We start from the raw sequence: 27,421 nt of genomic DNA, 5'->3' as shown, positions 1-27,421 counted from the left end.
TTCATCTCCCCTTTTATCTGCATTTACACATTCGCTGGAGGACTAAAGGCAACAACGAACTGCAATCAGACTCCACACGTACAAATCTGTTCCATCCTAATGTGCAGTCAAAACTCTAGTATTAGTAACATCAGAATAAAACCTTAAAGATCAGGTCAATAATTAACAAAAACCTGTAAAATTGCATCTTAATTTGCTGAATTTTGTTTATTTTTAAGGAGGAGATGAGCAGAGGTGTGTCCAGGAACATTATTTAACATCCGCATTTCTGATCAACAGTTTGTGATTGGGTGTATTTCTTGAAACAACATTTTGCGTTTATCTTTTATTCAGTTGGGAAGTATTTGTCCTTTCATTAAAATAAGCCAGCTTGACTTTAGCTGCATCAGAACAGAAGAGGAATTTTCTCTTTATTTACCTGCTTGCATTTCATTTCAAACATATTTTTATCCTCTCGCTGTTTGCAAATATATGTAAACACGCGCACACACAAGCGTACGTCTAGGGATTTGTTTAAGGCATTGCCGTTCTTTACATTCAAGACTAAGCTTCCACAAAGATAGAGAAAGTCAAATAAATAAACAGTAGCTGTGACCTTGGCTGGATGCAACCTGTCTGTCTGGCAGAGGAATGCAAAGAAACCAAGACTTAATTTGAGATCAATACACGAAATAACACATCTTCTCTTGACTGGGTGTTCATCAGGGAGATCTAAGAGGCTCTAAGCTGGGGATGATAAAATGCCAGACAATTTTGCCCCTTGCGTGTGTGTGTGTTATATGCTCATAAATCACGTTCCAACGGTTTTGAGGTGGTATAGTCGGCGAGGCGCTTATCTGACCCATATCGCTACTTGTGCTTATTCCCACAGCAGGGCTTCATTCATAATGCCGGGAATCACAATGAGAGCAGACAGACACAGTCTATGGCTCCAACTCCAAGTCAAAGTCTACGTAGCTATTTTCTAGAGTCATTATTCATGTTTTTTGTGCGTGTGAAACAGAAGGAATGCCATAAACGAATTCAGGCATTTTTCAAGGATTATTTTGCTAAATTTTGCTGAATTAAGCACAATTCCTTGCTTCTGTTTTGAAGAATGCAATCTAAAACTATAGTTTTTTTATGTCTATTTTAAAACACCCTGTCAATATTGGCTGCAGGACTCCGATTACACTACATGTGGTAGGTAGTATCTGGTCAAACTGCCACACCTAAACTTTTATCCTGCAGAATCTATTCGTGCCTGTGGTTATCTCTGAGTGGCACGTGGTGGAGGTATTGACTCAGACACCGCTTCAAGCATCCAAGGCAGGCTGGGATTGATGCAATCCACAGGGAGCTGGACCGTCCTGAGGGGAAGAAAATCTCCCATTCGTCTCGAGACAAAACTGGGGCACAGAGTCTGTAGCACTGCAGCTCTGCTTTCCCACTCGGTAACTTTTTCTATTTCCTCCCTTGGAAAAATGGTGCTATGCCCAAAAGGGATCTGGATTCACCCTGTGCTTTAAAACAGGGAACAGAGTGGAGTCTGTGGCTTTGCTTTTGAACACCATTGTTTAACTAATATCACTGCAGAGAAGACGACAAATGATGAGACAAAGCTTTGAAATGGTAGAAGTCGCTAAAGGAACAGACTGAATTTAGCTGTCATATGTAGGATGTACCCTCTCTGCTTAACTGGGGAACATGGAAGTTTCATTGTGCATTAGCTAGTCTTCGAAGGGTTCGTTCTGTAGAGACTTGGGACACATGGAGACCTGGGGAGTCGTAACGTTTGGTGATTGATGAAGCGCACCCGTCAGCTTCTCTTATCAGCATTGGAATCAAGTCAGATCATCTGAATTATCATGGACCCATGTCCCCGTCGAGTCTCATAGAAACACTATCTCTGTCTCTAATGCCTTGGACAAGAGAAGTGCACCATAAATCTGTCCCTTTACACTGCCCGTGGGCAACATGCTGTCCATTATATTATTACCAGTGGCGCCCTTTATGAGTAATATGCTCCACTAACACTGTAACAATAAATAAAGTGAATGCAGAGACATCGAAATGGCCACAATGACTTTCTTTGAGGAGAGACGCACCAGCTGAAAAATACCGACTGATAATGAATGCGGGCGATAATAAAATCACAATGCAAATGAGGCAGCCTCATTAGGACACAGAAAACATCCCATGCCATCAACACGTGGCGCCAGAGGTAACATCAAGTCGGGGCAGGCGTGTCGTAGGGGACACAGTGTGCAGAGAAGTCAGAGCAGACATTACGCTCCAACTGAAGTGTCGGATTAGAGCTGTGGGACACATTCTGATGAAGAATCTGACGCAGAAGCAGCTACCCGGAGAGTGAAGTGCCGTTGTGTCTGTTAACTTGGAATGACTGATCAGTGCGAGGCGTTAAAAAAATCCAAGTTTGGGTGAGGTAAGATAATTGCGCAAATAATGATCAATCACTCAAATTAGACAGATTCTGTTCAGGGAAAGGATGAAAAAGATATGAAGACAAGTGGATCATTTATCCCAAGTATCAGCAACTGTAAGGAACTGAGGTTCTGCTACTAAGAGTCTTGGCTATTCAAGTGGCAAATTAAGTGACAATCGACCGCCGCTTTGGAGCCTCAAGTTTAGCATTTTGACCAGCGCCATCTTGGTTTTTTGGGAACTAAACGTAGGAGTGGGGCGTGGGTCTGACTGACAGCTCGTCAACTGCGGGCCCACCTACACCTGCAACGCTGCACCGATTGGATGGTACTAGCTGTCAATCACACCGTATTAACGCCCCAAAGCATACGTGCTTTATTGTCTATTCGACTCTAAATGAGACCATAACTTACAAAATAAACATCATGCTGTATTGAAGAAGACTTGAAACTATAGCGATTGAATACAGTCTATGGTCAGAATAGGCTAATTTTTTAATGCAAGGTGATTTCAAAATCAAAAGTCAAAATCGCCCTCTCCCTGTCCCTCTCTTCCTCTCCAAACTAAGCTCTCCATTTCTTCTTTAGTTCTTTTTTGTATCTTTGTCTTTTGATTCCCCTGAGACTGAAGCAGCTTGCAGTTTAAATGAACACTCGCTGAAAGATGGATGAGGAGAGATCTCCAAAGACCCAGTTCTCGCCAAACAATTAAAAATTAAGGAGAATAGGGAAAGTAATTCCTTTGAAACATCCTTGAGAGGATAAAGGAAATATATTTAAAGTTATACCAGGTGGGTGCACACTCCACCCAAATGCATATGAACGTGTCTGCTTTGAAAACACAGTATTTATCTATGATTCAAGTCAATTAGCCATCCACTGCTACAGCCTCCAAATATAACTGTTATGCAGCTACTGGAGTTTGAATGTATGTGCTGCTGTTTCAAGGGAAGTGCATCTTCTGTGGAGATAAAGTTGTTCATATATGTATGTGCATCACACTGATTTTTCCGCCCACTCCAGAATATGTGTATGGATCTGTGTTTGTTTGTGGCTTCCACTTACATCATCATTATAGAGCTCCATAAAAAAAGTGGCAATGCTGCCGTTGATACCGATGAAGAGGTTGATGCAGGTCAACACCACGTATGCTGTGCTGGGAACACTGAAGATGAAGGAGGCGGGGTACATCATGGGGGTGATGGACCACCTAAAGAGAACAACTCACTGTCACTGAGACAAATAGAGAGGACAGACAGGAATCCCTCGGACCTGATTTATACTATAGACAAAGTTAACACTGCAAAGCTGATCTCCAATGGCCCATACTCATTAAACTCAACAACAGGGTTACTGAGACAGTAGCAGCCAATATTCATGTTACCAGTAAGCGTTTTCATTTCATACATGTAGATTAGGAGGTCACCTGTACTATTTCGTAGCACCGCCAGTCTCTTCTGATAATTTGCATGTACTATAGGTGACTAATAAAATCACTGCTGCACAAGAAATGCCACCTTTGCTTAGTGGTCAGTAGTTCAAGTTCAGAAATGGAGGCAGTTGAAGTGAGATGGTAGAATTATGATGGATGACATCATCTTAACTACAGATGATGTTCTACAAAGATATTCATTTCTGGCAAAGTTTGATAACTGATTACTATGGTGATTTCAAAATAAAAGCTAATACATATCCAAAGGGGTGCAACTAAACAATAAAGATTGCTGATCAGAGAACATATATGTACCTGTACCTAATTAGAACCTGCTTTGACTGCTAGGGGATCAGAGACTGTACTGAGGATATGTGAGGTAAATATACCAGTCTCTAATATACTTACCCATAGAAAATGAGCAGCAGAATCAGGGCAGGCAGGTTAGAAGGTGACACATAAGCTTTTTGTTGGAAGGCGAGGAAGATTGCGATCACGATCAAGCATGGTATGATGTAGTTACACTGTCAAAACAAACACAAACAAGCCACCAAAAAATAATAAGTAGCTGTCTTCATCAGAAGTGGAAGCCTGTGAATTTTTTATAAAAGAAAATGCTCCTTCAGGCATTCATGACCACATGATTGTATTCTTTTGACATTTTTTCAAACAAACTGAAATGATGTGTAATTATGAAATCTGTCAATGACATTTTAATTAGCACTCAAATATACCAGACCATCATTTTCTAATTAATTCAGTGAAAAACAGACTCATCCGCTTGTCTCACGTTTGAGGCAAGTGGTTGCTAAGTGAAACACTGAACCCGACAAATTTACAATGGTTTTATCCAAAAATTTAACATGTATTGAACATTTGCTTGAATCCATTCAATATCAGATAAGAATGAAAAAATATTTCACTTTACAAAACAAAAATAATTGATTGTTCTGCTATTATTAAATTTTTGGTTAACATTCCCATTGTCTGATCAGCTCTTTTATGAAAATGAATCAATTGTTTTCCACTGGTGGATAAATTATGTATTATAGATTTGAAAAAACATAGCAGGACACAGTCATTTATTTACAATTCAAAGAAAAGGTTTTTAAGCCAAAATATTTATGAGCTTTCAATCTGCCGGTCCTGTATTACATACCTATTGTACATACCTATTGTTGATAGAGCGCACATGCTAATCCAGAAAGTTTTGGGCTGGAATCATTAGTATCTTTAGCAACATTTGTCTTCCACTCAGACAGCATTTATCTGCCATAATGATGAGCGCACTGATGCCATTTCTTTACCAAAGGCGCCTGATAAAATGTTTACTTCCATTGTGTATCAGGGAAACTGCCGGTAAGTCTGTTGAGCATGACCAGCAGGGGTAGCCACTGTCGATAATTACGCCTCAGCCAATAACTGTTGCTCAGGTGAAGCTTTTCCCAGAAGCCAGTGGTGTCAAAGCTGCATTGTCAATTACAGAAAATGGCTCTATTTTTAAAATAGCCAAAGGTGGAAAAATATCATCCGTGCAATAGAGGATATTGAAACTAAGGTAAATGATTCACTTGAGCCTGGCTTGCATGAACTACATTATAGCATTTGTTTTGTTTCACTTCCCAGATTGACCTTACTAGGTAATATGTGGGAACACTTAACACTACCACAAGAAGCAGTGACCAGTGAGGAGATGATACAGCAGCCTGACATAACTGGTACCTACCATGTCCCAGGCAAAATTGGCCAGCCAGTACACAACCGGGTTTACTCCGCTGACAAATTGCAGATGCTTGGCTTTGTTCACCCGCTCTTGGATGAGGAAGAGGACAAAGCTGGCAGGGATGAAGGACATGGCAAAGATAACACAGATGGACACCACCACGTCCGTAGAGCTTGTGGCCCTGTAATTGAATAGAGCACAGCAAACAGTAAGTTGACCGCTGAGATATTACTGTGTACAGGTACACCGAAAAAAAACCAAAAAACAATAACAACAATGACAACATGAAAATAGTATCATAGGGTTTATCAAGTAAATATTTCTGAATATTTCATTCCTCAGATGACTCTTTGAGGTGATGCAGAGGATTTATTCAGTGTCTAAAGACATCCTTTCTGAAGTCAACAAAAGAAGGCCACATTGAAGGAAATTATTTTTTCAATACAAAATAGTTAACGTTATATTCGTAATGTTAACACTGGGCTTTATATGCAGTTTATATCAAAGCCCTTTGGGTGGTATAAAAAAAAGAACTGTTCACATGAAATGAAATCTGAGATATATTCATGAAATATAATACTACTATAGCTCAACTGAAATCTAAATGTAGTGGTCTCTTGGTTCCTATGAAACCATAATACTGGAGGAATACTGGATCACTTGACCTGTCATTGCTATTTACCACAGCATTCATATTTATTCATACAAAATATTAATAACCCCAATGAGAACAGAAAACTTTCATGACTGAACGGCGTTTTGTGGGAAAAGTGTTTTCTAGATTTTGTCCGTCTAAAACCACAAATGACCGTGGAAAAGTGAAGAAATTCTCTCGTCACCAGGAGAATGAGTCAGATGACACGCACACAGCTGAAGCAGCATTTGGTTCATTTCCTGTAATGCAATAAACAAATTAGATTTATCACTGTGCAATGTTAGGATGCATTTAAACCACTTTTGTCACACCTGCAGAAATAATCCATATAACTAATTTTGTTAGTATTGATGGCTTAATTAGACAGGCATTACATACATTAATGGAAAGCCCTGCCAACGCTGTTTGTACATAATAAAAAAGCTTTTAAAGATTACGATAGGCCACTTCCTATAAAGAGAATGGGAGAGCACAGTTAAAAATCTTGACCAGACTTTTTTTATGTATGAGTCTCCTTCTGCCTTGTTAGAAACAAATTATACCTCTCTCCTCCAAGACGCCGACCTTCATTTCACTGTCATCTATCTTCATTTGTGCCATCGCAGTTTTCAAAATGTCCTTCGTTGTGTCTGAACAATTAGTATTGGATAAAACTGCGGTGTATTCTTTTAACCCCCACCGTCATCCTCACCCATGGCCCCTGTGATAATCTCTCACAAGACTTCCTACAGTGTAATTAGCATATCAAATGAGCTACCCCGTGTGGCTACGTAGCTGTATTTATCATCGCCAACCAGACACAATTAGAACACGTAAATATAAAATAATTTACCTCAGTGGGTGCCAGCCCACATTTCAACAGGTTTCAAGGGCTGTGAGCTATGGTTGGGTGGGGAGATAATGTACTCTAGGGGACAAAGATGTGAATGATCTAACCCCGAATGGTTGCAGTCGGCTAATTGCTGTGAAGATGAGGACAAGCAATCTGCTAATTAACTAATAATGGAAGAGCAAGAAAGATGAGCTGTGGGAGTACAGCTTTACTGTATGGATTGCTTTCCTTCTGCACAAGCGTCGTGGGGATGAAAGCAGGAGATAATTATCAAATCTGAGGCTCGGGGCAAAACATTCAGGTCATTATTTGTATTATGCAGCGTTATGAAGGAAACCTAGAGAGCCATTTTGAGATTGATAGAAGTAAATTACAATTAATGTCACCTCAACCGTATATGATTCTTAAATGGTATATTTTTGGAGATGGTGTGCAGATATCAGAAACGATATCAATTCACTGATTGCAGCTAAATTACACATCAAATTCAACTGGATGGTAAGATTTGACATTTATGTCAGTTGCATTAATGGTCCTCAGCAATAAAAACGATGACAGTGGAAAATGGAAGGCACCATTTTTGTGCAATTTAAGAAGTAGCCCGGAAAGTGGAGAGGTGATTTTGATGGGTGTAAAACATTGACTTTCTTTCGAACCTGCATACCTCCACAATTTTGTGGCTCATAACATCACTTGCATTGATATTGGCAGTGAAGTGCACTGGAGGAGAGTATTACTTTAAATTAGATAATTCTGTTGCCCTGGTGAGGGAACAGGTCATTAGTGATGAATTATTAAAGGTATAACAGCTCTACAGTAGCAATTGTCTCTCCATGACATTAATGTGGTGTCAACGAAAAATATAAATCATTTTTTCAGGGCTGAGGGTTCCTTAAAATTCAAATAGTTTTTACAGGACGGGGAGACCTTTTTGGCTGAAGTTCACAACCAGACAGGAGGCTGCCTACAGTGACCAAGGAATCACATCAGGGAATTTTACCTCAAACTGACCTTTATCACAGTGAACATTTTGACAGGAAAATAGCAGGAAAAGAGCATGTGTTACTGATGATGTCAACAGTGGCTTAGTTCTCGTCAAGGTGTCCCAATAAGTCATGTCAGAGAGCCAGCATTCACAATAACATGACCCTGAAACTTGAATGTGCTTTTCCTGCTCTTACATTTGAAAAAAAAAGGTTCTAAAACACCATTCATCATCTTTCATATAAATGGCTTTTGCAGCGTGTGCAATTTTGCTAGTGTTTTTTTTTTTACACTAACGTTCACCACGCTCACCACACAATGCTCTTCCCCTGCAAAGAACAACTTCTACTGTATATTATGTTATTGGAAAGCTCCATTAATTAGTATTTTTGGCCAATCGGGGACCACAGAACAAGCTGGGTTACAGGGCCCCTAACATATATAATATATTTTATGGCTAACGTGTGGGAAAAAATGCATTTCATGCCAAAACAATAAGCAATTAAAGAGACTTAACAACTCTGTAGAGCTGAGGAAAAGCACTGTTCATACATTTTACCATTTATAGATTGTCATTTGATCCATTGTTCATGTACAGTAAGGGGAGGTTCAAGCAAACTAGTGCCATTGTGCTCAGTCATCTGCTTCAGTAGTCATTTTCCCATTCTTGTTTGGAATCTGTGCACTTATTCAACAATGAAGGGATGTCAAAATTAATCTGGAAATCATAGTACATAAATTTTTGTCATCACTCTCTGCAGAGAGGTAGAGAGGCTCATCCTGAATCCATGGCAGGCGGGCCATCGTAATTACCTCCTCAGCACTGCCGCAGTCTTCCTCTCTAACTCAGGGCTGCCGTCAGCACCTGATCACTCCATAAATACCTGATTGAGTAGTGGGCTGGAGCAGCAGTGCAAAATAGGATAAAACTGCTACTATGTGTTGATTGGTAGCCGCCATTGAATCACCTGCTTAATGTCAGAACTTGTAGTAACGGCACTGTATGGTAATTTGCTGCAGTGGGATATATTCAAGTGGTTGTCCATTAAAAGCATGAATTACATGAAGGTCGCTGAACGGCCAAAATGCAAGATATTAACAATAGATGGTCAAAGAATTCACACCAAAGTCAGTGATCGTTATGGGAAAACAAAACAGTACACAATACACAAAGTGCTGTGGAATCCATATGGTATGAGCCAGTATGTTGTGATTTAGCATGTCATTAATCTCTGATTCTCATGGGGAGCTGCTCCCTTTCTCGCCCCGGGATAAGGAAAAAAAGAAGGTATATCCTCTTAAGGAGCTCCCCTGGGTCTCCAAATCTGTGCATAGTCACACAAATCCCTCATCTATCTATCCGTCTAACACTTTATATTGTATTGTCTCTTACTCATCTGTGCTCCCTTTGTCTGGGCTGTCTTCGCTTCTCCCTCTCTTCCACTCCACTGCTCTGTTCCTCACACATTTTGCCTTATCTCTCTCACTTTTCTAGTCGCCAGCAGCCTCTCCCTTCTGCCTTCCATGATACATGGGTCAGGAAATCAAAAATAGTTTCTTCAAATAAGAGAAAAATAGATTATAGCGGCAATACATGTGGAAACTAAGGGGGAAACTGCAGGCAAGATTTGCAGAAGCATTTCTCTGCACTAATTGGCACACACTGAAAACACTACAGGGAATTTCATCTTTAATGTTTAGATTCTCAACATGTAGGTTGGACATACAGTATGCCGTCAGCATTTTACACTAACAAGCTTGGTAAACGTTGCCATGCACTATATTTTACCTTTTAGAGGCCATGTTCCTGCCCTGTTTTTGTGGTAGAGAAAAATTGAATCATGACTACCAGCAAGACATTTTAAACTTCCATACTTATTCTTCGAAGCTGGAAGATGGCATCATTTCAGCCTAGACTTACTTCCCCCATGCTGTCTAAACCAGATCTATCCGTTAACTATTGTGTTTGGTCTGATGACTCACAAGGCCACGAAGGAGAGTTGCTCCTTGGTGAGGTTGAGGGGGTGATTGGACACGGAGATGCCGTACTGACTGGGACTCTTTCCCGCAGGTAGATTTCCCCTCAGGATGGCATTGTTGGCCACACCGAGGAAAGACACCATGCCGTGCCATGCCTGGTTGTAGAACCACACCTGCGGAGGGAGAGACAAGCATTAGCACCAAGCACAGTGTGTAGCGGTTGGTTCAGACGTCTCCTAGCAACAACATCTGGCAGCGCCATGGAAGATTCATTTGGTTGTGGACGAAGCATGGTGAAGGATTTAACAGGAAAGTTATGAAAAGAGAGACAATTGAAAAAAAGAAAGGCAAGGCACAAATATGGACAAGGTGCAGACTAAATATTTCGTTATGAATTTTGAATTTAAATTTCTTCACCAAGAAATTTGATCATATCCCATTGTTTTATCACTATTGTCATATCAGTTATCAATGACTTATTAACCTTGTTTTTCCACAACTGAAGAAAGCATTTGAGGAAGTCAGTGACTTGCTGGTGTGAGATGCACAGTGAAGTATTTCACTGCTTTTACACATTCGAATAGATATTTTCTAATCAGTATTTGTGTGTTTATATGTCTGTCTCTAACAAAGGTTACAATACAGTATGAGATACAGTAGATTTTGTCCACTCTGAGGAGAGGGGAGCTATCTCTCAAAAATTGTCTACTGGTAACATACTGTTCGATAAGAATAAGCAATAGGGCTGACAAAAAGTCATTTTCCCATTTAGCAGAAGATGGCCTGTGATGACTGCCAAATCCCAATATGGCAAGCATGCTAGCTGCAGAGACAGTGAAAAAAAACAAAAAACATTTTTGCACAATTTATTTTTTAATGTAAGTGATTCTATGAGTCTGTGGCTGCTGGGGCATAGAAAAGAAAAAGAATGGATGAAAGAGTGGGAGTGAGAGCGGACTTCCCGCTGATAGTGCAGCGTTAATTAAAAGTGGATGGTGTTTGAGTGTCAGCCCAACATAACACTGCATCACAGAGGAGGATGTAGAGAAACTTGAGCACACACACATACACACACACAGATGTGCACGACTGCTTTGCGCTCGATTCCACGCTCTGTTCGTGCCGTTTCTCAGACACATTGATGTTTTCCTTTTTATATTTTCTTCATCCTGTAAATTCTGAAACATCTGCAGCTAAAATTTGATGGGTTCAAGTTAACAGTGAAGCGCACAAGCTTGTCTGCGAAAATACAAGAAGGTGCTACAGAGGGAGAGAAAAGTAGGTGAGAAAATATGATCGCAAGCCATATTCACATTTCCACTTCTGAAAAGACTTTAAACATCAACTTGTTTTAGGGAGGAGGCAGAAAATCTGTTGAGATATTACATTCAGCTTTGAAATTAAATTTCCGATTTTTCATTCATTATACAATGAGATGTGTGAGAGCACATTTTTCTCTTTTATTTTTTCAGGAGAGTTCAAGGTTGGGCTTGCACTTAATAAATCTAATACAAAAAGGCATTTGAATCATCGAGTTGCCGAGCCTTTTGTTATCTTTGCAACTACTAACAACAACATTTTTCCAGAGGTGCTTGTTTGTGTGAATGCACATATCTGAAAATCTTGGACATTTTCCGAGAACTTTTCCAGCCAGCCCCCTGTTAAAACTAAAACACTGAATTTTGTAAACGGCAGACTATTTTTAACCATTTCTCCTGGAGATTATGTCTGAAAACAGCCTGTATCATGACTTTAACCTTGTTGTTTTTATTACCAAATCTCCTGACTTGGTGAAAATGTTTATTAGGTTAACTTGTGTATATAAAATTTGAGTATATGGGTCATTCAATGACTCCTCTTTGCAGTTTCTCCCAGTCATCACCATTCCTTCCCAAAAATCGAAACCACACAACCTAATTTCAACTCTGCGATCACTAAAATTTCATTTCATTGGATCTAATCTAACAGGAGAGCAAAGGGGCACGTGCCAGTTTATACAATACCTTAACATTGTCCCTGGTTCCCAGCTTCTTCAGCAGCGTCTCAGACTTCTGCAAGAGCTGATCTGTGACATTATCCTAAAGAAGATGAGGAAAACAGGCAAAAAAGAAAAAAGTAAAGTTGGAGTCTTAATTGGACACACTTGAAAAACCACCTCTTCTCTTTGAAATGCAAAAACATGAGGCAGAGGAAGACAAGAATTAAGATTTCCGGACGGCATTTGGGTGTACTGAAGCACTTATTTCCCACAGACGTTGGGAAAAAACATGTCCCCTGTTATTTTGGCTACTTTTTCCTCCTCTGACATAACTGTTTTATTAAACAGTGAGAAATAATTAAAATCATGAGAGAAGGGAGAGAACATGAAACAAAAGAAGCAAAACCAACATAAATTACCTAATTACCTAGTGTTCCAATTAGTTTTAAGTAGTATGGCTGAAGAATAAGTATCCAAATGTTCATATACAGATAAAATTGGAAAATAAGTATGTCTTCTAGGTTTTGTGGTGAGAAGAAAAATGGTTGCCAGAGGTTGGACTGGACTGGTTGTATTAAAAAAATCTGCTCCACTGCAGTCATGTGTCATGTGAAATGAGCCTTGGGATGAGAGCTTGAGATGACAGGCATGCGATTTCCAAAGTGTCATGTTGATACCATGCTGTTCAGCCCAGCCATAAGAGCATTGCGCACATTACATGTGTGATATAAATGCAAATGGACCTCCCGCTGGACCCAGCCGTCATCAGGGGGCTATAGAAGATGAGAGGAGAGAAAACCGGGGAGAAGTGAGAGGGGAGAGAGGAGAGGAGGGGTCGGTGGTGGAAAAGTATGGGTGACATCTGTGGAGAGATGTGGGGGGGGGGAAGAAATAAATAAGTGGAGAAAAATCATGACAGACATTTAGGGAATGCAGGAGTATGCTCAGGTGCAAATGTTTGTCTGAACCGATACAGGAAAGATGGAGACAAAAGCCATTTTTAGTCCTTATTTAAGGACAAGGGACTGAGGAGATAATAACATGTCTGCTCCTACTTTTTCTATCCCTCAGTTCTTCACACTGCACCACACTGTGACAGCCTCAGCAATTTGAAAACATTTCAATAATGTATTCAGAGCATCTCTTTGCCCTGCCATAGATCCAGTATTCTCATTTAGCATAACAAATGTTTACACATCATTTCAGTGACACCTCTTCTCCTTCCATATCACAGTTTGAAAGAAGAGGGGGAAGAAAAAAAACACCCCTATCAACACTGACAGGAGTATTTATGTTAAATAACATACCATCTGTTCCAAGTCATTACCTATTCCTACACCAGGCAGAGAACAAGACTTCAACTCATGTCCGTCATGCCTCTTCCAGCAAAAAGCAATGGAGTCTTAACCGCATTTCTGTGTTTTTACCTCACTCAGGTTTGCATTGTTCCGTGAGGCAACAGGCAGTGCCAAAAGGCGACCTTCCCGAGGATTAGTGCTGACTGAAACGAGATGAGAAGCGGGCCAGCAGCTGCCTGGGTCTAATCCTCGACAAACTCCTCCCCGCTCAAGGACAATGACAAGGCTGCTTTGGCCGGTGGACCTGCTGGTGCCACGGCTAACGACACAGCGATAAAGCCACTCGAGTGTGCGGTGACATTTTTGGCTGGTACTCCAAAGTGGCGCGCACAGTTCAGTGGTCATATGGTCTCTGTGAAGGTGTGTTAATATGTGTCTGCTTGTGTGTGTTAAGAAGTTGGCAATGAGGGGTTTGTGGTTTGTTAAAAATAAGGGCTTATTTCCCTGAATTAATTTAGATAATAGTGTTGTTTGAGGGAGTTCGAGAAACATTTCAGGGAACAGTAGTGACATTCATACCATCTACAAAACAATGTGCTATATGAAATATATTTGTGGCTTAATTATACAATTTCATAGGCTTTCTTGTTCTCCCCATTCCCGCTAACTCTTGCTACACAGAACCTAATTTCAACCTGCTAGACAGAGGAAACGCAATTACACAGACATTTCAAAGCTCACTTCCCAGTCTAAAGTGCAAAAACACCCTACTTCTTCCCGCTAAGGTCTCACATCACAACGCCTGCCGAGCAGCAGCAACAGAGAGAACAATTCCCAAGGACAGTGTTGCACTTTAGTAACAAGGAATAGGGAGCTGCAAGAACTAACGTCCGGCCATTAGAGTTACATCACCGCTGCTGCGCTATTTAAAGTCGCATTAGTGTCAAGATCCAGGAGACAGACAAGGGAACCAGGTTAGGGATGAGATCGGAGATGATTGTGGGCAAAGCAGCGTGCTGAAATGTTAATGAGAGATTGTGTGTGTGCAAAGGAAATGCAAGGACAGGTAAGTTCAAGAAGCACTGTACATAAAGGTGCATGAATGTACTGTACACACATGAACTGAATTCAGGTAGTTGAAGTAAAAATGTCAAGACAAAGTGAGAGTCACAGGAGTTGCAGGATTGTGTGTGTGACTGATTAAAGCTAAGCTCAGACAATCAGAGCTTGTTGCCATAGTCACTCAAAAAACAGACTTGAAGAATCTAAACCTCCGTCCTCTTTTGCTTTTGTTCTTCTTTGTCAATTGTTCAAGATTTCAGCAGGGTCCAAATATCCGCTACAAATAGCAAATCACCTGTATCCGAGATACAAAGCTCAGTGAACAAAGAACGCCGCACTAGGGGCAGCACACTCAAAAGACAACTGGCACAGTGCAGCCTTAAAAGTTTGTAAACTGAAGAGTTACAACTGAAAAGTCACAAAAATTATGATGAATACGAGTTGTTTTAAAAGATTTTTGCAGGTTAACATTAAATCAATTCCACGTCTGTTTGGATATCCAGGGAGATCAAGGACACATGGATTTCCCTTCACCATCAACTTCAATCTCAATGGCTCAATTCAAGTAATAATAGTTACAAAAAGATAATAATATTTGGGCATGAGCATACAGTTAAATCTCGGAGCAATGTCTCGGGCAGTCTGAAATATTAGAAAATTAAATAAAGCTAGAATATGAGAAAAAAAACCATCTAAATATTACAGTATTTAAAGAAAATATTATTTTAAGAACATGCTAGTAGCAATGCGAGGCTACACTTAATGCTATTTTAAACATATTCCAAAAACACATTAGTTATATGTGTTATCATGCTCCTGTGGCCTTTTACTAATAGGAAACAAACTACCTCTATGAACAGTGGCAATGTTTCTCGTTTTACAGATATTTGGCCATCAACTATAATACGTTTAACCTGATCATGGGATTTTAATAAAAAAAGAGGTGATCGTCAGGGTTATTACTATTAACCCTGAAGGGAACATTAATATCCCTACATATTTGTATAATTATTCATCAAATTGTTGTCGAGACATCCAACCAAAATCAAATATTTCAATGTCATGGTGGTGTTAATTCACCAGTGCTATTCATCCAATCAAAATATGGATCAGTTTTTTACATAAACTCATATAGTGGATAAAACTATAAGTGGATTTCAACGATAGGAACCCACTTGACTGATGTGATTTTTCTATCTATCTATGGATCCAAAACCTGGTGATTTATTTTTTTATTCCTTTGTGTTGAAGTTAAACAAGAGCCCCTGAGAGTTCAGGGGACCTTGTTTAGGCCTCTGGGCTATTTCCCCAGTGCACAAGAACAATTCTACTCCTGAAATGTGATCCAAAAAACAATCATGTGGTTTTTATACAGGTTTCACTGTGAATGGCAATATTTGCTACGAACCTGAAATGAACTGAATATGTCTTTTAGATCCCTTAATGCAACCTCGATTTCTTCCTCAGTCAGACGGACTTGTGAGTTGACCCCTCCGACGGAAATACCCCCAAACCTGAAGTGGCAGGATAAAGCAGAAGGAGTATATAAGGAACACAGCAACCCAATGCATACAATTCATATTACTTTATTCACTGACTGTTTGCTTTAAATGTTTTTATACAGTAACATGACATGTCAAGGGAAGCGTATCAAAGAGTGGCTGAGTATTATTTGTCAAAGCATGAAAACTAGATCAAATGCAGATGTGGAAATGGCAGCGCAGCGTGCAGGACTTTGTCCTTTCATTCATAGTACTCTCTGCTGACTTTCTCAAAGTAGATGCCTCAACACACCACAACACGAAAGGACAAGTAGTAATGTGGAAGTCACTAGTCTCTAAAGTGCAATCAAAAATGTGAGTGAATGACCTGTGATAACCTCACTCTACCTCTTCAACGCTGGTTCGTATTCAACATCCACATCTGACATGCTTTACCTTGTTTTACCCGAGTGTTCAAAAGTCTTGACTAAGAAGTCAGTCATGTTGCGTCCAGTCAAATCCAGCAATGTATCTGTTGTGCTCTGGATCCTCTGTTAAAAAATTGAGAAAAAGTCAAAACATTAAAACCATAAAATTTGTGTGTCGGTTATTATTTGGGGTTTTACTGATCAGCTCAAGGATAGAACATTTTTTTTGTGGTAGAACAGGTTGGAAATACATACCAAATCAAGTAAGTGAATATGTTCACAAACAGCTTCTTTCTGGCCCCCTCTTTAATGTTTAGGCCAATATTCACACCCCTTTAAGCCCAATTTTGTTTTTTACAAACTCTAAAAGCAGCTAAATGCTGCATTTGTTCACCAGCTGAACGCTAACTTTGTTGTCGGTATTGGAGGGGAACCATACAGTGGGTTTGTCAGAGCGTTTTCATTTAAAAACAGATACTGTATGTCCAAAATGATACATAGAGCTGAAACTGCAGTTGGCTGATGATTCAGAACAGGATCTGGATCAAATGTATTGGTCAAGTATGTTTGTGCATTCAGGCGGTTCTCGATGTACTTGCACACAGAACCATTAACAGCATCTGGAGAGATACACATGGATCTACTGAGCTGAGCTCAGATAAATAAACATGGGCATGATTATTGTGAAGAGGACAGAAAGAGTAAAAGTGTAAAAACAAACAAAATATGTATTTAGTCCAGTAAAAGACAAAAAATATTGACATACAATTATAATAAAGAATATTACACATAAATGGGTGAAAAATGGTGCAACACCAATAATGGACACCAAACAAAGCCTACAACCAGGTCAACATTTCCTGAAGTTGTAAATCTCATCACCATGATGATCAACATCATCAGTGTAATCGCAAAAATAAAACTGTTTCAAAAAACTGAATGTAATTCTAAAAAAAAAAAGATTAATCTCAAGATAATGTTTGGGGATATTGGACTTCAATGCAAAAATAAGAGTAGCACCTTTTTCTGGTACTTTCAGAAGAATATAAAACGTGTATATGAAACTTAACTGTGCCTTTGTGTAGTGCAGCATCAAGAACAGAGAGGCTGACCACACAGACTCCAGCAGGTGTCCCAGTCACCCATAAAAACCTCATCCAGTCGTCCAAAACCAACAGAACTTAAGAGCTAGAACGTTCTGCAGGTGATGTCTGCTCACAGCACCATGGACCATATATTCCAACCCGTATAATAATAGTCAATTAAGCTTGGATGAAAACTAGAGCCCGGCCAAAGCTGCAAAAGCTGCGTCTGATGTCAAAGGACCCTAATTAGATGCCCCTCTGCGGATAAATGGGTACATTCAAAGATCCAATTAAGAGAGGGTGCGACACACTGCACTGGATACACTCCTCAATGTGTAGACTGATACTTCCCAGTACACACACTCACGCCGACACCAAGCTTTAGAGGCAACACTATGCTAATTTGCAGCGTGATCCTTGATAAAATGCAATTGAGACCCCCCCACTGTAATTCAATTTACTAATGTAACCCCTAGTTACAATGGTTATCTACCTGCGTGTACAAACAGATTGATGTAAGAGTTTGGGTACGCATGGTGTGTTGATTAATCTGTTACCCCTTGCATATCCGAGTATCAGAAAAAAAAAATTGATGTGAAGGGGGGATGAGGATATGTTGAGTTAAAACAATAGTTAAAAAAAGATAAATGAAGAGAGGTTAGAGGAGAGATTTCCAAAGTTGCTAAAAACACAAATGGAATGCACAGAAGAAGAGACCAGGAGAACTGAAAGTGGATAGAATCTATAAGTTAAAAATCGTAAAAGAGGAGGAAGGGAGCTGGAGTCACAAGGCAAAGAACAAACAGAAGGCGGAGGCAGAGGAAGAGAAGGACCCATCTGGTTTATGAATCAGAGATAAGGAGGATGAGCGGCACGGCAACCTTGGCTTATCTCTGAACAAACATGCTTCTCTTTTGAAAAGCCACAGGAACTTGGAGACAAACAAAACCAAAAAATAAGAGCGTTTACACTGCTGTGTGTACAATGAGTTTATACCCAAGCATACAGCGAGTGTGGGTTTTATTATTTTGGCCTTGGTCCACATCCCCAATCAGAAGACTCAAATGGGAACATTACGTGATTGTGCAATACCTGGGCTTGCATTGCTTGCTCATTACCTGGGAGCAGCTTCAGTGTGCGTGACATTCTGTATGACACCAGTTCTCCACCACACTTTGGTAGCTTGATAGACAAGGTAGCAAACAGGGGTGACTGAAATGTAAATGACAGAGTAACCAAATGTGTTGAACGAGCTGGCAGACTGGAGCACCGGAAAGATAAGAGACAGTGGCTGTGTTTTTATCGTGCTGTACCTCTTACGCTAGAATTCACATAGTATCTAGTGCGCACAAAGAAAAACTATTTGGGGAAAGAGGAAACTTCTTTAAATAAAGGTGTGTGAAGATGTGTGGTCACTTTTTTTCTTCAAGTCTTGATCAGGTTAATTGTGTTTTCAAGGCATAATGATGGCCGGCTAAATTTCATCTGACAATGGGAATTTCAGGAATATTCAAATTATTCAGAACACGAACTTCAAACTGAGCCAGTTAGACCTTATGATAAAAACTGGAGTTTGTAAAGCACTTGCTGCTGTGGCTATTCCGTACCAGGTCACGTGAGATTGTGTTACAGTCCACGGCTGGGGACAGGTTTTCATTCGGTCCCATTGTGTTCTGTTTAACCACAACACAGAGAGACTGCAGCCTCATCCAGCTCACAAGCCAGTGACCTTTGTGCTTTTGTTTTTGAGCAGCTCTTGCCTTCTGCTGAGTGGGTGGGCTCTGGACAGGTCATTTTACACTAAAATGGATCTGCGGGTGTTGGGAGTCAAAGTGACAAGTCAACAAGGCACAGCAGAGAAAGGATGTGTCAGACATTTATGTTTGGACTGGCGGGGTCTGAGCTGATCTGCGGTTAGCAGGACTTGTTCTTTGCCAAGAGCTCTCATCTGAGGAAAAAGCTTGCCCCGGCATATGAATAAATAATAGCATTAGTTAGCAATAAAATGTCAGTTCTCCTCGTGAAACTAAACAAAATGGCAACACATAAGTGCAGAAAACCACTTGGGATTAGGCTGCATTATAAATTCATAATTTTCTTTTCTAACAGTTTCTAACAACAAACACTTACTTGGTGTTAAGGCACCCTTTTTTTTCCAAAATACCAAGCAAAACTAGATAATGCTAGTTGAATCCTCCATTTGGCACTCTCTTTTTTTCTACACAAATGTTAAGCCAATGCCCAACTTCAATAGCCTGATAGATGAGGCCAAGGAGAGTAATTTGCAAGCCGGCTGTAGTTAGGCCAGTCTCCAAATGATAAAGACATCAATCGTAATAAGATGAACGTGGCGGCTTTATCAATTCCCCTGCACGCATGACGGCCTATCGTCTATGAAGGTTAAATATCACCAGTGAACAAGAGTCAATACCAGAGAATTGATAATGGGCTTACTGTCGCCTGCCATTTCCATGGAAACAATGATTTCACACTACCTCCTGTGGTGCTGTGTCCATTTTTTTTTCTCTTTCGTCTTTCCTCTGTAGTTTCTCAAGGGCATATTCGGAGGATGGGCGGGATGAAAGATAAAAAAAGAAAACTAGTCAAAAGCTACTACACTTTGTCATGATTTATTCAACAGGGGAGGCTTTCAGGTCACAGGGAATACATCCGCAGCTTCAGTGGGGGTGGTCGCTGCCTTGGACCTTCCCCCTCATGATGGACCAGATGAGGGGGAAGCCCCGCCTCCCGATAAACCCCAGTCTGCTCTGATTGGCCAGCTGGCCCAGTCTGTTGTGATTGGTCAATCACTTTCAAAATGTGAAGAAAATGTCACGCCCTTTACCAGAAAAGTGGAGATTGTCATATTGCAGGTGGGGTTGCCCGAAAAGAGTCCAACTGTGATCACAACAAGAGAAAAATCTGAACCAGTGGTTCAGAGCCAGGCTTTAAGGTTTAGCCAACCCACAAAAAAACAACATGGTGCACAAACACTGAAAAAGTGATTTTTGCATAATATGTCACCTTTAAACTCAAAACAATGTGTTATGACCCACTGGTAGGTTGAAGGTAAAAGTGGGGAGTCAATGAAGTTTGGAGATTAAATGTTTGATTAGAGGTTTTCTTCAATTGACTGTAATTTATACGGAAAATAAACCTCTCCTCTGGTAAAGAAGGGTATTTTCATTAACACTGAAAAGGGACACTGGTCAAACCACTTATCTCAAAATCTCACTGTGTTTAAATATCTTTCTACCTCATGAACTCACACTATCCCAGTGGTCTAAATCCTGCCAGATTTCAGAAGATGAAATAAGGTGGTCTACTGTGTTACAAAAAACTGACCCCTGCCAAATAAATAACTTGCTCCATTATGTAAAAAGAAGGTGATGAACAGGGAACAGGTCACTGTTAACAGCCTGTGCGTTGCATTTAAATGTTCTCTTCTGCAGTGTTCTTTTGAAGCACTTTTCTTATCCCAATTTTAAAAGTTCCTTTAGCCACAGAGGGAGATAACTGGCAATGATCTTGCAGCATGATAATAACTCAATGTCCTCAAGGTTGTTTCCATGCAAAAAATTAGGAGTCCATTTAATATCCTTTTACAGGATCTGGATTGCAACAAAATAAGATGCAGTAAATAATGTTGAGATGATGCAAGTTGATGTAACAGGATGTAGGCACAAATTGGCCTTTGGAAATGGTCTTTTTTACCAAGGCGAAGTGTATGAAAAGTACCAGAATTACATGGTACAGTTGAAATGAAAACATAAAGTAGCAGCGATTCATAAAATAATTCATAACAGCAGGTGGAGAGGAGCATAAGAAATAAAAAAGAGGGTTGAAAGAAAGACCTTAATGGCCTGGGTACCAGGGAAGATACAAAGACACAAGTAGCTCCTGAACAAATGGGGTACTCTCCTTGACAGTGCTGTCACAAGCCAGGACCGAACGTCAGGGAGAAGAAAAGGTTACACAAAGGGCACTTCTCTTGTTTGACTGTCTCAACAATCATCCTCTAATATGATACCTGGACGGTTGCTCCTTCAAAGTGGCCCTAAATGGCCTTTGTCACAGGAAGCAGCACACAGCAAGACTCACACGAGTTCAATGAGGCATTACAGAGTGGGGTGCTGTATATAGGGGAGGTATAGGGGATTGGAAGGAAAATAAAGGAGTGGCAGATGAGCCCAGTAGTTTTTATATTGCCTTGTGTCATGTCTTGCTTGTAAGAAGTCGCTGGCCTTACGGAGTCCCTTTCTGACTTTTCCAGTGTCTCATTTGTCTTTCCAAGATGACAACGTATCTCAAATATTATACCAATGCAACTATGAAATTAAAAAAAAAATCACATATCTGTGTTTAACTGTGTGAGTATTTTATAAACTGGCACAGAAGATTTCTTTTTAACACTCTCTCACTTCCCTGAAGAGCTGAGGCTGAAGAGGCTTTGGAACCTCATTACCACTTCGCAAATTGACTGTTGACTATTGACTGTTTAAATCTGAATCATAGACAAAAAAATAAGTGACGTGTTTAGGAATGTGAGAGGCAAGTCCAACCCCATTGAAAGAAACCTTTATAACTTATAACTGTCTGTTTTGTAATCACGTTTACCCTCAAGGTTTCTTTTATACACTGAGTGGCACCTTAATAAGATACAATGGTATTATGACTCCATGTTACTATAATATTCTTCATGTCACTGTTAACTCAACCAAGGTTTAGTTGCATTTTGTTTTTTTCAAGTGCAAATGACAAACACCTACACTGGTTTTACTGCATGATTTAGTTAAAATCGCTAAAACTCAAATGAGCAGATAACTAACATAGTGACCACACAGTGCTGATAAGCTGATATGTGCAGATAATGAGTTCTGTGAGGAGCTGTGATACTCTGTTTTGAGTAAATTCACTGAGTGGGGATGTGGGAGTAGTTTTACCCTAATAACCAGCAATAACAGCCATTCAAAAGCCATTTGATATTTAATCAAGTATTTTGGTGAAATGTCATTTTACAAAACAATAAAAGTGAGAGTAGGTAAAAGTATGACATATGACATGTGGAGGCAGTGCTAGTGGAAATCAGCCTTGATGAAGACATTTTGAGCTAATGACGATAATACTATCAACATGTCTATGCCATCATACACTAATTCTTATATTCAGTTTTTGTTTTACACCTATGTGCACACACAGGATTCACTGCCACACCCTCTTATTTCTTCAGTCAAGTTATAAAAAGTCTTCCCTTCATGACACTATTCAGTCTGTAAGTTATCACCTCAATTCTGACATAAACTTCTTGTGCAAAAAAAACTGTTGCCAACTAACAGTTGCACCTAAACACCTGCACCGTGACTTAGAATGACACAGTGACCACCTATGTTCACCCACAACATTACAAAACATGTCTTTTTCAAAGCATACCATCAGTACCAGCTGCAGGTCTTGTAAGACCATTCAACACAGATCTCATCTGTATGAAAATGAAAATGAAAGCCCAAAATTGTAAGTTGGCTTGCTTGTAAAAACAAGGCTATTTTCCAGCGAAATTCCATGTATCATTAATCAGAAATACATTTTGCTATTTTTTTCTCTCCGTCTGGGGAAACCATCAAAAAACAAATTCTCAACCATCATAAGACTCCAAAAATAAGATATAACATATTGGTTGGTTAAGTTGGAGCGGGGTCAAATTAAGATATTTTAAAATCCAGACACATGCACAAAGCACGAGCAAACAAATCAATCTCTAGCAAAATGACAGCAGAGTGGAGGTGGTAACTTCTCTCTTTTTGTATTGTCTCTCTCAAGCCTAAGTTGCCCATCATCATTGGGAGACAAACCACACAGCTCCAAAAGAGACACTATACTTTCGGCCCATACAGGACTGGTGTTTACTAATGCAGAGTGAGATTTGCAATCCTCCAAGAAGGTAAAGAATACTACTGGGTGAAAAAGGCACACATGGATATACAATATTTTAAATGTTTTTTTGGGAAACAAACTGAATCACTGGCAAAGGCCAATTCTGTGTATTTTCAGTGGAATAAATTTTGGCCCTGCTTTCATGCAGGATCGCTAGTTCACAAAAGGGACGCAGCATAAAAGGCTGATTTACATTTTGCAATGCAACACAAAATCCTTGTTAGTAAGTACCTTTACATTTTCAAATCAAAATGATGCTGACTGGGACTTTCAGAGTGTAAGCCAAAAGCTTCCATGATAAGCATTTTTATTGTGTTGTTGTGTCACTGATTCATTTTTTTCCCCCCACGTTTGGACCATTCCACACATTAGTTTTTCCCTCTGTGACACACATTTAGTGAGGAGCAGGAACAGTTTAGGCTGGGTGTCAGACAGAGACTGACACAGCTGCCAGCTGCTTAAAGAGCCACGTCACGCTGGCTCCAGCTATCACACTTCCCTCCCACCAAAAATGCATAAGCCCCAGTTTCAGAGACTAACCTGTGGTGGACGGAGCCCTCCCGCACCAGGTGGACAGTCCGGTAACATGATGGTCCGTTTGGGCGTGCTGCACTGACAGGAGGGGGAGGGGTTAGACATGCTCCAGTTCCCGTTGAGGAAGATGTCCGTGACTGACTGATCCACGGGTGGAGTGAACCAGTCAGAACCAGTAGGAGAACACGGCAACTTCCTGCAGGGGAACATTAGGGAAAATTAGTAATAATTGATTCCTTCCTCCAACATCCTGTGGTTGATATTCTCTCTCATTTTAACTAAAATTTTAACTGCAGTGTAGCATGCTGTGCTACTGCTCTGTAAAAAAGAAGTCAGCAAAAGTATAACATTAACTAGATATCATACAGCATATCACAGAAGGGGTTACTTATTACCATACTTACTTATTAGTATGAACAAGTAATGTACATTTTAAAGACAGCTGGATAACTCTGTTTGCGGAACAAGCTTCCCATTTATTCTAACATTTAAAAATGATATTCATTATTCAACTTATTCTGGGCACGATGATGGTGATTGTGTAAAAAGCTATTTACCTCCAGCAAGCAGGTTATGTTTGCACCTGTGTCTTTCCTGTTGGATCGTGTGTTAGATTATTTGTCAGCAAGATTATGCAAATAGTACTTGACAGAAATTGATGATGGGGCATGGACCAGGGGAGAACCCTTTTGATTTTATTGTGGCTCTGTTTGAAGGGTAGGATCCAGGATTTTCTCCATCTCATCTCATCTCCAACTGCTTATCTGGGGTCGGGTCGCGTGGACAGCAGCTCCAGCAGGGGACCCCAGACTTCCCTTTCCTGGGCCACATTAACCATCTCTGACCCGGGGAGCCCGAGGCATTTCCAGGCCAGTGTGGAGATATAATCTCTCCACCTTGTCCTGGGTATTACCCGAGGTCTCCTCCCAGCTGGACATGGCTGGAACACCTCCCTAGGGAGGCGTCCAGGGGGCTTCCTTACCAAATGTCCGAACCACCTCAACTGGCTCCTTTCTATGCAAAGGAGCAGCGGCTCTACTCCAAGTTCCTAACTGATGACAGAGCTTCTCACCCTATCTCTAAGGGAGACGCCAGACACCTTCCTTAGAAAACTCATTTTGGCCTAAATGTATTTAGGATGGTTTTGCTTTGACAGAGATATGCATCAGTGCCTTATTCTTAGAAATTGGCTTCCAAAATCATTCACGGTTGTTGTGCATGAGCACCATGTGTATATGAGTGACTGCATGGTCTTCTGAAGAAAGAAGCAGAAAAAAAGAAAGGCACACCAAGACCCCTGGAAGCCCGCAGTGACCTGCGGCGACACCACATCTCCCACCTGGGGGCGTGATTTGGACACAACCCAACTCGCATCCCTCACTGGCAGAGACCCCCATGGCACCGCTAGGGGTCTTCTGACGTCACTAACTCTATAATAGAATGCAATGCCAACCGCTCATCGCACTCCAGGTACAAGTCCCGCTTTGATCAGCTGGGTTCCTCTGTCCTACAAAGGAGGCAACCACTTCTAATTTAGACTTCGTCCACCTCGTTGATCACTCTAGAAACCAGTAGTGACCGTGCCCGCAGCTGAACCAGGCCCCAGGATTCCCGAATTCACTGGACGAACCGGAATAACCCTTTTTTTTTCTCTTCCTTGTGAAGACGCCGTCTTGGAAAACGCACACAGCACCGGTATCAAGACAAGAGCTTTTGAGACAGAACACTCTGTCGATTAATCCCTGCAGAAGGAAAGACCTGAACCAACAGGCTTTCAACCGAGCTGACCGCCGTCCGATCTAAACCCGGAGGACCGAGCACCGCCGTCAGTCGCCAGGAAGCACCACGTCTCCCGCATGGCTGCACCCAAGGACTTGTTCCACCACAAAGAATACAATAAGAGGCTTTGGCTCTGGGCAGAAGGTAGGCTATTTATGTGTGTTTCAGTAAGTTAACTTACTGTGTATTCTTGTGAAGTTTGTACTCGACCGCCGTGTCCCTTTTATTGCTGATATAATAACTGCGTTATTATCAGTGTTGCTTGACTGTGATTTGTGTCCACCACTTCGGACTATTGTGTGTTGTTCTGCCATCGTGTCTGAACTCAGCACGCTGTCGTCTGTTTAAAGATCAGAGACGCGCCGCCTCACCAGCTGAGCCGCTGCTCCGCTCTGCCCCTGTGTCACAGACCAGGTGCTGGACCTCAGTCATCATCACATAAGCCTTACTGCTGCTTTGATTGCTTTCCCTTTGTTTTCTTACTAACGCACATTTACACACACTCGTGGGTGCTTTAGAGATTCTGGTCCAAAGTTAACTTCGTCCCCTATCTCTCCTTCGTGAGATTCACATGTTTAAAGGTAGCCGCCGTTTAACTTGAGGTCTCACGCCCCACCTTTCTCTGGCGCCACGTGACGTCCCAGGTCGCGTCCGCCATCTTGTCTCTCCTCCCCTTTTCACAGCCACACGACTCTGCACACGCACGCACGCACGCACACGCACACACACACACTCTTGCTTGTTGACTTTTCATATGATCATATGAAATATGATTGGTAGCTTAGCTTATAATAGACATTTGTTCATAAAAAGGGTTATTAATTGCTGTTTAAAGTTGTTTTGTGTTATTTGCATGTACATTGTGATAAAGGCTCATTGACAGAGTCAGCCTTTGGATTTACACCTTCAGTTCACTCCATAAATGCTCATATATACCAGATATGAACATTTTGAGTGAACACCTTTAATTCTTGAGACTGAACTGACTATTTGGTTATTGTTCCCGGTTTCCGGGAGGTGCCCTGTTGCTATTAACATCGATTAATAAGCTATAATTATCTTTGATAATTAAAAATTATATCTGACAACCAAATTATCCCAAACCGATGCATAACGATGGTACTCCTCCCAATGCTCAGAGTTAGCTGGTTTTTTAATAGCTTGTTCTGTTTGGGCAGCAGGATTTCTTGAAGCAGGCAGAGACACACGCATGACTTCATGTTTGCACAGGTTTGTGACATCTAGCCACACATACACAGCTTGCAAGGTTTAAAGTACTGTTTGGCATGAATACATGTGCACACCAGGGGACACCATGGGGGCTGGATTTTTTTGGTTTCTTATTTACGTTAACACTTACGGTATCGGGTTTTCAATCATGCAGCGAGTCCCAAAGCCAGGGTTGTTCACCAAGGTCTCCACCACCTGGGACACCTCCACATTATTTGGCCCGTCATTGCTGTATTGGAAAAATAATTAATGTAAATACACATGCAAACATGTCGTTGTGCAATAAGATTTTCAATGTTAAATCCCACAATAGGCACGTATCTCTTTAATCCATGATCATCAGCCATTCTGTCATAAAGTCAATAAACCAGAAAAAAGTCTTAATTGGGGCCTTATGTTCTGACATAAGCACACGAGTGAATGAAATTCGTTGGATCTAGCCACTTTTAGTGGAACCCTGGTATTAATGTCCTCCTGACTACAAAAACAAAAATGAAATAACCAAAACATGAAGATACTGGGCTGAAATATGAAGCCAAAATCAAAAGGATATCATCTCCAAAGACAGAGTGAATTTGTCTTCCAC

The 27,421-nt window shown here is 40.7% G+C and overlaps 1 protein-coding gene across 2 annotated transcripts in view; it reads right to left on the bottom strand.

Moving 5' to 3' along the window:
* LOC118317227 (phospholipid-transporting ATPase ABCA1) overlaps positions 1–27,421 on the bottom strand; it is a 161,211-nt gene that overhangs the window by 36,807 nt on the left and 96,983 nt on the right. For both annotated transcript variants that reach the window (XM_035645757.2, XM_035645748.2), the window contains exons 33-41: positions 26,966–27,064; positions 23,833–24,022; positions 16,305–16,399; positions 15,776–15,881; positions 12,033–12,107; positions 10,033–10,202; positions 5,582–5,759; positions 4,264–4,379; positions 3,489–3,633 (exon numbers count right to left, since the gene is read on the bottom strand). In XM_035645757.2, coding sequence (XP_035501650.2) covers positions 3,489–3,633; positions 4,264–4,379; positions 5,582–5,759; positions 10,033–10,202; positions 12,033–12,107; positions 15,776–15,881; positions 16,305–16,399; positions 23,833–24,022; positions 26,966–27,064 — 1,174 coding nt within the window. The remainder of the gene's footprint in view (positions 1–3,488; positions 3,634–4,263; positions 4,380–5,581; positions 5,760–10,032; positions 10,203–12,032; positions 12,108–15,775; positions 15,882–16,304; positions 16,400–23,832; positions 24,023–26,965; positions 27,065–27,421) is intronic.

Source organism: Scophthalmus maximus, chromosome 12 (genome assembly GCF_022379125.1).
Source record: "Scophthalmus maximus strain ysfricsl-2021 chromosome 12, ASM2237912v1, whole genome shotgun sequence".
NCBI lineage: Eukaryota > Metazoa > Chordata > Actinopteri > Pleuronectiformes > Scophthalmidae > Scophthalmus > Scophthalmus maximus.
This window is presented reverse-complemented; position numbering and strand designations above follow the sequence as displayed.